Consider the following 12,547-nt stretch of genomic DNA (forward strand, 5'->3'; position numbering starts at 1 on the left):
TTGCAACAGGATCTTGACTAACTGGCAATCTGGGCAGCTAAGTGGCAAATGAGATTCAATGTTGATAAATGTAAAGTCCTGCACCTGGGATGTAACAATATCCACTTATACCCTTAATGGGACTGCACTAGGCAAATCCATAATGGAGACGGAGCTTGGAGTCCTTGTAGATAATAAACTTGTCTGTAGCAAGTAATGCCAGTCAGCAGCATCAAGGGCAAATAAGGTCTTGACTTGTATTAAATGGGGCAGAGAGTCACGGGAGGAGGGGGTCCCACTGTATAGAGCACTGGTAAGGCCCCATCTAGAATATGCCCTACAGTTTTGGTCTCCATCACTCAAACAGGACATTATTGTATTAGAGAGGGGACAGAGAAGGGCAACTAAGCTGGTAAAGGGAAAATCTTAGCTATGAGGAAAGACTGGCCAAATTGGGGATGTTCACGCTGGAGAAGAGGCGCTTAAGGGGAGATATGATAACTATGTATAAATATATAAGGGGATCATATAATAATCTCTCTAATGATTTATTTACCAGTAGGTCTTTCCAGCTGACACAAGGTCACCCATTCCGATTAGAAGAAAAGAGGTTCCAGCTAAATATTGGGAAGGGGTTTGTTACAGTGAGAGCTGTGAAGATGTGGAATTGTCTCCCTAAATCAGTGGTACAGGCTGATACATTAGATAGGTACAAGGAAGGGTCGGATGCTTTATTCACCAGTAGCTCCTCCCAGCACACAGGAGGGAGCCAATGAGATTAGAGGAAAGGGGTGTTACAGGGAGAGCTGGGAAGTGAATCAGGGGTACAGGCTGATACATTAGATAGGTATAAGAAGGGCCGGATGCTTTATTCACCAGTAGCTCCTCCCAGCAGACAGGAGAGAGCCAATGAGATTAGAGGAGGGAAAGGGGTGTTACAGGGAGAGCTGGGAAGTGAATCAGTGGTACAGGCTGATACATTAGATAGGTACAAGGAAGGGTCGGATGCTTTATTCACCAGTAGCTCCTCCCAGCAGACAGGAGGGAGCCAATGAGATTAGAGGAGAGAAAGGGGTGTTACAGGGAGAGCTGGGAAGTGAATCAGTGGTACAGGCTGATATATTAGATAGGTATAAGGAAGGGCCGGATGCTTTATTCACCAGTAGCTCCTCCCAGCAGACAGCAGGGAGCCAATGAGATTAGAGGAGGGAAAGGAGTGTTACAGGGAGAGCTGGGAAGTGAATCAGTGGTACAGGCTGATACATTAGTTAGGTACAAGGAAGGGTCGGATGCTTTATTCACCAGTAGCTCCTCCCAGCAGACAGAAGGGAGCCAATGAGATTAGAGGAGGGAAAGGGGTGTTACAGGGAGAGCTGGGAAGTGAATCAGTGGTACAGGCTGATACATTAGATAGGTACAAGGAAGGGTCGGATGCTTTATTCACCAGTAGCTCCTCCCAGCAGACAGGAGGGAGCCAATGAGATTAGAGGAGGGAAAGGGGTGTTACAGGGAGAGCTGGGAAGTGAATCAGGGGTACAGGCTGATACATTAGATAGGTATAAGAAGGGGTTGGATGGGACGTGTGTCTTTTTTCAAGCTAACTTACTACTCTATTAAAGAATCTTTCCAAACTGAAATATATAGCTAAGTAAATATTTCACTTTTACATCCTTTGCCTCGAGCCCCCATTTACGTCTGTACCACCCCCCAGATATCAGCTGACAGGAAATAGTGCAGCCGTTATTGGAACAGGAAGAATTGTGGGAGGAAAGACAAAACTCTGCTCATTGGCTCATGTAAACTAACGTGTGTGAATTGCAGGGTCCCAGGGGGTGGCCCTTAGTACTTAAAATGGCAGTGTTCTATTTAGGATTACCCAATGGCACCCAGAGTATATTGATATGGAAATGGTTTATCTCCATGAAGCAGGGTTTTATACAGTATCTTTTTATATGCATCTACATTTGTATTTAGTTTTCCTTTAATTCTCTTTAAGGCTGTCACATGACTTCCCACTGAGAGATGATTCCTTAAATTGCTTAGCTCTTCCTCCACTAGCTGTAAAGGTCTTTCTACATAGGGAACACATGATGGCCATAGGGAAACATATTGACTTGGGTTTGAAACCGGCACTAGTACCACCTAGGTCTGGTCCATCTATAAGTAGAAATTGGTTCAACCAGATTTATTTAGGTCTTGGCACAAATTCATTGGATTGGGAGCTCAAGATGGGCAAAACCTGAGGCCTCTTTGAGACATAACATATCCCCCCCCTTAAATTCTAGATCTTTTCTGGATTTTTCCCCGTTTGTAGAAGGAGGGTTGGCTCGTTTGCATTTAGGCCTTGCTCCAGGGGTAGGAGGAAGAAATGTGAAACTCCCTGCAGCCTTGCCTGTCCCCTAGTGGCGGGAGTGGGAGTTACACTGTGAAGTAGTTGGGCAGTTCCAAGGTTATTTATGGCAGAACAAAGAAAAATGCAGGCAGGTCGCAAATATTGGGTGATTATGTTGCATGACTTCTTTCTTGGGGGTGTGGCTGTGGGCGTGGCTACAGTGCACAAGTCTTGCGGGAGAAACATGCGCCTGGTAGTTTGTGGTGCACCTGTAACTCGGTTGTGCCCAGTAGTGCTAGTATGTCGCATCATTCAGTGTAAGTCTTGCGACAGAAAATGCGCAAATGTCGGTGGCCAAAGTGGCTTATTAATTGTACTTTAAAGCATTTGTGCGCCACATTATAAAATATACGCATGCGCTGGGCAAACGTTGCACCCATTTTAGCGCCCCGGTGTCTCTTATTGCGTATAATGTTGCTGGAGTGTCAGTAGCCACGGCCACTCACTTCTTGTGCCACACTCAGTGCCACTATATGATGTGTTGTATAATGTGTTATACACCCACTGATGCCCATTTCCCTCACTGGGCACTAGCCCCTTCCATGATTCATCCTGCAACTCAAGCTGCTGTTTAACTACACCTCCCAGGCAAAGCCATATAGTGGCTGTTGTCTGAGCATAATAGAAGTTTAAAGGGGAAGTTGAAGCTCCTCCATGACTGCGCCTTACAAGGCAGTTTGCCCTTTGTTGTCAGAGTTACAAAGCAGTAGCCTCTCATGCAGGAGGCAACAAGCACTACACCCACCCACCTTGCCACTAGCCACAGGCAAAAACATTCCTTAGCCTCGTCACATATTCCATTCTAGATCATCCAGCAACCAGGGACCTAACTACCAGCACAGTTGCTGTTTCTTCTATGACACACCCTGTGTATATGGGACATAAGCAGGTACCATCAAAGTGTTCTGGTAAATAATGGGTTCGGTATCCCCCAACACAAAAAACTTACCCTCCACCCAAGCCTTGCTCCCAACTCCCAGCACCTTCATTACTTGTACTTTCCACTAACTCTGCCCTTCTCTTGATTTCCTGAAGGGGGCGACTCTCCACTGACACAGTGTGCCCATGCTGAGTCTCCTTTCCTTGCATTATCTCTATTCTCCCTGTTAGGCTTAGTTTCCCCTTTGAACTGACCATATTCCTGTGAACTCGGCAGGGATTGATATTATCACAATCCTTCAGACTGTTTGCCGAGTATGAACCATTTCCACATTAAACGGGCGCTACACGTTTAAGTTAATTTTTACTATGTTATAGAATGGCTCATTCTAAGCAACTTTTCAATTGGCCTTCATTATTTTTTAATAGTTTTTTTAATTATTTGCCATTCAGACTCTTTCCAGCTTTCAAACTGAAGACACTGACCCCAAGTAAAAACAAATGCTCTGTAAGGCTACAACAATATTGTTATTGCTACTTTTTATTACTCATTTGTATATTCAGGCCTCTCCTATTCATATTCCAGTCTCAAATTCAAATCAGTGCATGGTTGGTATGGGAATTTAGACCTTAGCAACCAGACTGCGGAAATTACAATCTGGAGAGCAGCTGAATAAAAATTTAAATAATTAAAAAAAACACTAATAATAAAAAATGAAAACTAATAGCAAATTGTCTCAGAATATCCCTCTCTATATCATACTAACCCCTTTAACCCCAGAGGGACTAAATACATTTTATTGGTTAAGGGTTAAATCATCCCACTGATCTCTGATACATTTTCATTTATTACCTCCATGTCGCCTATACCCCAGGCACAACTCCCTTTCAGCTTCATGTAGTGACACTGGGAGAGTGGGGGGGGGGGGGGTGTGGGCCCCTGTGCAAGGGCCAAAGTTGCGACAATTACATGAATAAAGACACAAAGAATGGAGTGCAAATCAGTGCAGAGATTTAATTGCAAGAGGAGCAGGGAGAATAAGTTACACTTATCAGAAACTAAACGGTGGTAACGGGGCACGTGAAACGGATATTTGTCCCCCCCCCACACACACTAATTTTGTCAATGTCCCTCCTTTTCAGCCCATTCCATGTAGGCACCGGGGTAGTTGCGTGCGCTGCAAGAGAGATAGGGTTGCACGTTACACATGGGTTCAACTCAGACAGGGCAAGGGGGGGGATAGGAACCTGATGGTCAGGGGAGGGAATAGGAAGCAGGTGGGCAGGGGAGGGAATAGGAATCAGGTGGGCAGGGGAGGGAATAGGAACCCCGTGGGCAGGAGAGGGAATAGGAAGCAGGTGGGCAGAGGAGGGAATAGGAATTAGGTGGGCAGGGGAGGGAATAGGAAGCATTTGGGCAGGGGAGGGAATAGGAAGCAGGTGGGCAGGGGAGGGAATAGGAACCTGATGGGCAGAGGAGGGAATAGGAACCCCTTGGGCAGGGGAGGGAATAGGAATCAGGTGGGCAGAGGAGGGAATAGGAACCCCGTGGGCAGGGGAGGGAATAGGAATCAGGTGGGCAGAGGAGGGAATAGGAACCCCGTGGGCAGGGGAGGGAATAGGAATCAGGTGGGCAGGGGAGGGAATAGGAATCAGTTGGGCAGGGGAGGGAAAAGGAACCTGATGGGCAGAGGAGGGAATAGGAACCTGATGGGCAGAGGAGGGAATAGGAACCTGGTGGGCAGAGGAGGGAATAGGAACCTGGTGGGCAGGGGAGGGAATAGGAACCCCATGGGCAGAGGAGGGAATAGGAACCCAGTGGGCAGGGGAGGGAATAGGAATCAGGTGGGCAGAGGAGGGAATAGGAACCCCGTGGGCAGGGGAGGGAATAGGAATCAGTTGGGCAGGGGAGGGAATAGGAACCTGATGGGCAGAGGAGGGAATAGGAACCTGATGGGCAGAGGAGGGAATAGGAACCTGGTGGGCAGAGGAGGGAATAGGAACCTGGTGGGCAGGGGAGGGAATAGGAACCCCATGGGCAGAGGAGGGAATAGGAACCCAGTGGGCAGGGGAGGGAATAGGAATCAGGTGGGCAGAGGAGGGAATAGGAATCCCGTGGGCAGGGGAGGGAATAGGAATCAGTTGGGCAGGGGAGGGAATAGGAACCTGATGGGCAGAGGAGGGAATAGGAACCTGATGGGCAGAGGAGGGAATAGGAACCTGGTGGGCAGAGGAGGGAATAGGAACCTGGTGGGCAGGGGAGGGAATAGGAACCCCATGGGCAGAGGAGGGAATAGGAACCCAGTGGGCAGGGGAGGGAATAGGAAGCAGGTGGGCAGAGGAGGGAATAGGAATTAGGTGGGCAGGGGAGGGAATAGGAAGCATTTGGGCAGGGGAGGGAATAGGAAGCAGGTGGGCAGGGGAGGGAATAGGAACCTGATGGGCAGAGGAGGGAATAGGAACCTGATGGGCAGAGGAGGGAATAGGAACCCCTTGGGCAGGGGAGGGAATAGGAATCAGGTGGGCAGAGGAGGGAATAGGAACCCCGTGGGCAGGGGAGGGAATAGGAATCAGGTGGGCAGAGGAGGGAATAGGAACCCCGTGGGCAGGGGAGGGAATAGGAATCAGGTGGGCAGGGGAGGGAATAGGAATCAGTTGGGCAGGGGAGGGAATAGGAACCTGATGGGCAGAGGAGGGAATAGGAACCTGATGGGCAGAGGAGGGAATAGGAACCTGGTGGGCAGAGGAGGGAATAGGAACCTGGTGGGCAGGGGAGGGAATAGGAACCCCATGGGCAGAGGAGGGAATAGGAACCCAGTGGGCAGGGGAGGGAATAGGAATCAGGTGGGCAGAGGAGGGAATAGGAACCCCATGGGCAGGGGAGGGAATAGGAATCAGTTGGGCAGGGGAGGGAATAGGAACCTGATGGGCAGAGGAGGGAATAGGAACCTGATGGGCAGAGGAGGGAATAGGAACCTGGTGGGCAGAGAAGGGAATAGGAACCTGGTGGGCAGGGGAGGGAATAGGAACCCCATGGGCAGAGGAGGGAATAGGAACCCAGTGGGCAGGGGAGGGAATAGGAATCAGATGGGCAGAGGAGGGAATAGGAACCCCGTGGGCAGGGGAGGGAATAGGAATCAGTTGGGCAGGGGAGGGAATAGGAACCTGATGGGCAGAGGAGGGAATAGGAACCTGATGGGCAGAGGAGGGAATAGGAACCTGGTGGGCAGAGGAGGGAATAGGAACCTGGTGGGCAGGGGAGGGAATAGGAACCCCATGGGCAGAGGAGGGAATAGGAACCCAGTGGGCAGGGGAGGGAATAGGAAGCAGGTGGGCAGAGGAGGGAATAGGAATTAGGTGGGCAGGGGAGGGAATAGCAATCAGGTGGGCAGGGGAGGGAATAGGAATCAGGTGGGCAGGGGAGGGAATAGAAAGCAGGAGGGCAGGGGAGGGAATAGGAATCAGGTGGGCAGGGGAGGGAATAGAAAGCAGGAGGGCAGGGGAGGGAATAGAAACCTGATGGGCAGGGGAGGGAATAGGAATCAGGTGGCAGGGGAGGGAATATGAAGCAGGTGGGCAGGGGAGGGAATGGGAATCAGATGGGCAGGGGAGGGAATAGGAACCCCATGGGCAGAGGAGGGAATAGAAACCCCGTGGGCAGGGGAGGGATTAGGAAGCAGATGGGTAGAGGAGGGAATAGGAATCAGGTCAACAGGGGAGGGAATAGGAAGCAGGTGGGCAGGGGAGTGAATAGGAACCCCATGGGCTGAGGAGGGAATAGGAACCCCGTGGGCAGGGGAGGGAATAGGAAGCAGGTGGGCAGAGGAGGGAATAGGAATCAGGTCAACAGGGGAGGGAATAGGAAGCAGGTGGGCAGAGGAGGGAATAGGAATTAGGTGGGCAGGGTAGGGAATAGGAAGCAGATGGGCAGGGGAGGGAATAGAAAGCAGGTGGGCAGGGGAGGGAATAGAAACCTGATGGGCAGGGCAGGGAATAGGAATCAGGTGGGCAGGGGTGGGAATAGAAAGCAGGTGGGCAGGGGAGGGAATAGGAACCCCATGGGCAGAGGAGGGAATAGGAACCCCGTGGGCAGGGGAGGGAATAGGAAGCAGGTGGGCAGAGGAGGAAATAGGAACCTGATGGGCAGGGGAGGGAATAGGAAGCAGGTGGGCAGAAGAGGGAATAGAAAGCAGATGGGCAGGGGAGGGAATAGGAATGAGGTTGTCAGGGGAGGAAAAAAGGAAGCAGGCGGGCAGGGTTAGGGTCAGTGAGTGAGGTTGTAATACGTGGAGTCAGAATGGAGTTACTGCAAGGAGGTGAGAGCAGAGTTAGTGGGGAGGTGAGTGTCAGGAGAGGCGGAGCAGGGATAGGAGATGGTGGGGAAGTGTAAGGTGATGGTAGAAGGAAGAGCAATCAGAGAGGAGTCTCCTGACCAGCAGCCCATGCTATAGGAGGGAGGTAGGTGGGTTGGGGAGAGATAATGATTGAAGACTGCTGAGCAGGTTAACTCCTGTATCCTACCATCACAAAGCTGCATATGAGGGTGCAAGCCTCCCACAGCTAAGACCAAAAGAACATAGATGCAAAGCTGATCTGACCCAGAAGTTACATGGGGGATGGGGGTCAGATCAGCTTTGCATCTATGTTCTTTTGGTCTCACACCTTGTATTGCCCCTATTTATATCATCCTAATTTTCTGCTCTTCCCTTAGTGCCCCTGGGTCAGACTTACTGGGAGTATCCGAGCGCAGCTGCAATCGCTGTAGCCTGGGCTCCTCTTTTCCCCATGAAACAGTGAGTGATAATGTTCTCCTCACTGGGTTTGGGTTTCTCTACATGAAACGTCTTCTGGAAGGTCTCGGGGTCCATTCTCAGCGCCGCCTCAAACTCAGCGACTGAAGGGCAAAAGGTAAACCATAAGAATTACCAGTGGGTATAGTGTCACTCAAAGGGAGGGGTCAGCGCTGGTTATAGTGTCAATCACAGGGAGGGGCGGGGTCAGCACTGGGTATAGTGTCAGTCACAGGGTGGGGTCAGCAGTGAGTATAGTGTCAATCACAGGGAGGGGTCAGTGCTGAGTATAGTGTCTGTCACAGGGAGGGGTCAGCACTGAGTATAGTGTTAGTCACAGGGAGGGGTCATCGCTGAGTATAGTGTCTGTCACAGGGAGGGGTCAGCACTGAGTATAGTGTCAGTCACAGGGAGGGGTCAGCACTGAGTATAGTGTCAGTTACAGGGAGGGGTCAGCGCTGGATATAGTGTCAGTCAAAGGAAGGAGGGGGGTCAGCAGTGAGTATAGTGTCAGTCACAGGGAGGGGTCAGTGCTGGGTATAGTGTCAGTCACAGGGAGGGGTCAGCACTGGGTATATTGTCAGTCACAGGAAGGGGCGTGGTCAGCAGTGAGTATAGTGTCAGTCACCGAGAGGGGTCAGCACTGGGTATAGTGTCAGTCACAGGGAGGGGTCAGCACTGGGTATAGTGTCAGTCACAGGGAGGGGTCAGCAGTGAGTATAGTGTCAGTCACAGGGAGGGGAGGGGTCAGCGCTGGGTATATTGTCAGTCACGGGGAGGGGTCAGCACTGAGTATAGTGTCAGTCACAGGAAGAGGCAGGGTCAGCAGTGAGTATAGTTTCAGTCACAGGGAGGGGTCAGCACTGGGTATAGTGTCAGTCACAGGGAGGGGTCAGCACTGGGTATAGTGTCAGTCACAGGGAGGGGTCAGCAGTGAGTATAGTGTCAGTCACAGGAAGGGGCGGGGTCAGCAGTGAGTATAGTGTCAGTCACAGGGAGGGAAGGGGTCAGCAGTGAGTATAGTGTCAGTCACAGGGAGGGGAAGGGGTTAGTGCTGAGTATAGTGTCAGTCACAGAGAGGGGAGGGGTCAGCACTAAGTATAGTGTCAGTCACAGGGAGGGGAGGGGTCAGCACTGAGTATAGTGTCAGTCACAGGGAGGGGTTAGTGCTGAGTATAGTGTCAGTTAGAGGGAGGGGAGGGGTCAGCAGTGAGTATAGTGTCAGTCACAGGGAGGGGAGGGGTCAGCACTGAGTATAGTGTTAGTCACAGGGAGGGTAGGGGTTAGTGCTGAGTATAGTATCAGTCACAGGGAGGGGAGGGGTCAGCAGTGAGTATAGTGTCAGTCACAGGGAGGGGTCAGCAGTGAGTATAGTGTCAGTCACAGGGAGGGGAGGGGTCAGCACTGAGTATAGTGTCAGTCACAGGGAGGGGAGGGGTCAGCACTGAGTATAGTGTCAGTCACAGGGAGGGGAGGGGTCAGCACAGGGTATAGTGTCAGTCACAGGGAGGGGTCAGCACTGGGTATAGTGTCAGTCACAGGGAGGGGTCAGCACTGGGTATAGTGTCAGTCACAGGGAGGGGAGGGGTCAGCACTGGGTATAGTGTCAGTCACATGAGGTTCCAGACTTACCTGGGATATTGATGGAATTTGGGATCTTGCCCCTCTGCACCTCCTCTGGGTTCCTCACATCAATGATGTACCCGGTGCTGCTTTGGCTCAGCTTCTTGACCTCCTCGTATGTGGCGTCTCCTGCTCGTGGGACAGACACAAGGACAACGCTGAACTACAACTCTCACTGACACAGCAGAAAATTCCTAAGCCTTCCCCTTTGACCATTGTGCCCCTCCCCACTTGGTATTTCCATGCATAAGCCTTTATTATCACTGCACCAGAGCCCCTGGGCGAGTCTTACAGTTTAGCACAACAGGTGGGGGGAGGGGAGAAGCCACAACTACTGGATACAAATAACTGGCCTGTCACTCATCACATGGGCTTCTTCCTAATGGTGCTGGCTGGTTGTTATGGTTACTCCCAGCTAATTGTTCCTTTCATTTCACACCAGTCCAGACGGCTCTGAGTAACTGGGAATCTGCTGAATCACTGTGACTCTGACCAACTGCAACTGGCCCTGACTCCGCCCACAATAGTAGCAGAACCATTATTATTATTATTCTTATTATATGCCTTTATTTACATAGCATCCCTATTACATGATTCCCATCAGTCCGTGCCCCAGTGAGCTTACACTCTAATGTCCTATTTCATTAGTTCCTCTCCCAGTGAGCTTACACTCTAATGTCCTATTTCATTAGTTCCTCTCCCTCTAATGCCATATATCATTAGTTCCTTTCCCAGTGAGCTTACACTCTAATGTCCACGGGCATATTCCCGGCCAGTTCCGGGTGTACGGAGGGGGGAGGGGGGCCCCGCTGCGTGTCCCGTGCCAGGGCCCGCCCCCCTCTAGTTCCGTTTCTGCTAATGTCCTATTTCATTAGTTCCTCTCCCAGTGAGCTTACACGCTAATGTCCTATTTCATTAGTTCCTTCCTCTCCCAGTGAGCTTACACTCTAATGCCATATATCATTAGTTCCTCTCCCAGTGAGCTTACACTCTAATGTCCTATTTCATTAGTTCCTCTCCCAGTGAGCTTACACGCTAATGTCCTATTTCATTAGTTCCTTCCTCTCCCAGTGAGCTTACACTCTAATGCCATATATCATTAGTTCCTCTCCCAGTGAGCTTACACTCTAATGTCCTATTTCATTAGTTCCTCTCCCAGTGAGCTTACACTCTAATGCCATATATCATTAGTTCCTCTCCCAGTGAGCTTACACTCTAATGTCCTATTTCATTAGTTCCTCTCCCAGTGAGCTTACACTCTAATGTCCTATTTCATTGGTTCCTCTCCCAGTGAGCTTACACTCTAATGCCATATATCATTAGTTCCTCTCCCAGTGAGCTTACACTCTAATGCCATATATTATTAGTTCCTCTCCCAGTGAGTTTACACTCTAATGTCCTATTTCATTAGTTCCTTTCCCAGTGAGCTTACACTCTAATGCCATATATCATTAGTTCCTCTCCCAGTGAGCTTACACTCTAATGCCATATATCATTAGTTCCTCTCCCAGTGAGCTTACACTCTAATGTCCTATTTCATTAGTTCCTCTCCCAGTGAGCTTACACTCTAATGCCATATATTATTAGTTCCTCTCCCAGTGAGCTTACACTCTAATGTCCTATTTCATTAGTTCCTCTCCCAGTGAGCTTACACTCTAATGCCATATTTCATTAGTTCCTCTCCCAGTGAGCTTACACTCCAATGCTCCTCTCCCTCCTGCACTTCCTGTGTAGCACAGAACAGAATTTGAATCCATAAGAACAAGAGGATCCCTGTGTGCCAGTGTATATGGGGGAGTGGGGGAGGGGAAGTACATCACGTATGTCAGTGAGTTGCGGCAGTAGGACCCTGGGGTACTTACCAGCGCTCATGATTCTAGTGCAGATTCGGCCGATGCAATGAGGTAAAATGACGGATCTGCAGGAAACGAGTCGCCTGTAACTCCGGAACATTTCTCCACCCACAGTTCCCTCCCCCCTGCTAATATGGAAACAGGGAGGGGCCAACCCAGGAAACGCCCAGAACTGATCAGTCACTTCTGCTCCTACTGCCCTCCCTCCCCTGTATTCATCTACTGCCCAATATACCTGCCCTCCCCCCAGTATTCATCTACTCCCCAATATATCTGCCCTCCCCTGTATTCATCTACTCCCCAATATATCTTCCCTCCCTCCCCTGTATTCATCTACTCCCCAATATACCTGCCCTCCCCCCTGTATTCATCTACTCCCCAATATATCTGCCCTCCCCTGTATTCATCTACTCCCCAATATACCTGCCCTCCCCCCTGTATTCATCTACTCCCCAATATATCTGCCCTCCCCTGTATTCATCTACTCCCCAATATACCTGCCCTCCCCACTGTATTCATCTACTCCCCAATATACCTGCCCTCCCCCCTGTATTCATCTACTTCCCAATATATCTGCCCTCCCTCCCCTGTATTCATCTACTCCCCAATATACCTGCCCTCCCCCTGTATTCATCTACTCCCCAATATACCTGCCCTCCCCCCTGTATTCATCTACTCCCCAATATACCTGCCCTCCCCTGTATTCATCTACTCCCCAATATATTTGCCTTCCCCCCTGTATTCATCTACTCCCCAATATATCTTCCCTCCCCCCCTGTATTCATCTACTCCCCAATATATCTGCCCTCCCCCCTGTATTCATCTACTCCCCAATATATCTGCCCTCCCCCCGTATTCATCTACTCCCCAATATATCTGCCCTCCCTCCTGTACCCCCAGATCTTCTCCCTTGAGTTCACTGGGTTCCATTCCATTAACTGGACTTTCCATTCTTTCTTTGTTTAAAGGGCCGGGAGCTGCTTGTTGCCATAGTTACACTCCCCTTTCAGAATGACCTTGATCTTCAACAC

At 50.3% G+C, this 12,547-nt stretch overlaps 1 protein-coding gene across 1 annotated transcript; it reads right to left on the reverse strand.

Annotated features, from left to right (window-relative positions):
- Nucleotides 1–4,240: 4,240 nt before the first annotated feature.
- On the reverse strand, nt 4,241–11,575 carry tstd1.S (thiosulfate sulfurtransferase (rhodanese)-like domain containing 1 S homeolog). The gene is given in 4 exon segments (NM_001097957.1): nt 4,241–4,428; nt 7,982–8,144; nt 9,673–9,792; nt 11,526–11,575. Coding segments are annotated over 4 exon segments (348 nt in total). The 5' UTR covers nt 11,536–11,575; the 3' UTR covers nt 4,241–4,373.
- Between the last annotated feature and the right edge of the window lie 972 nt (nt 11,576–12,547).

Source organism: Xenopus laevis, chromosome 8S, assembly GCF_017654675.1.
Source record: "Xenopus laevis strain J_2021 chromosome 8S, Xenopus_laevis_v10.1, whole genome shotgun sequence".
Taxonomy (NCBI): Eukaryota; Metazoa; Chordata; class Amphibia; order Anura; family Pipidae; genus Xenopus; species Xenopus laevis.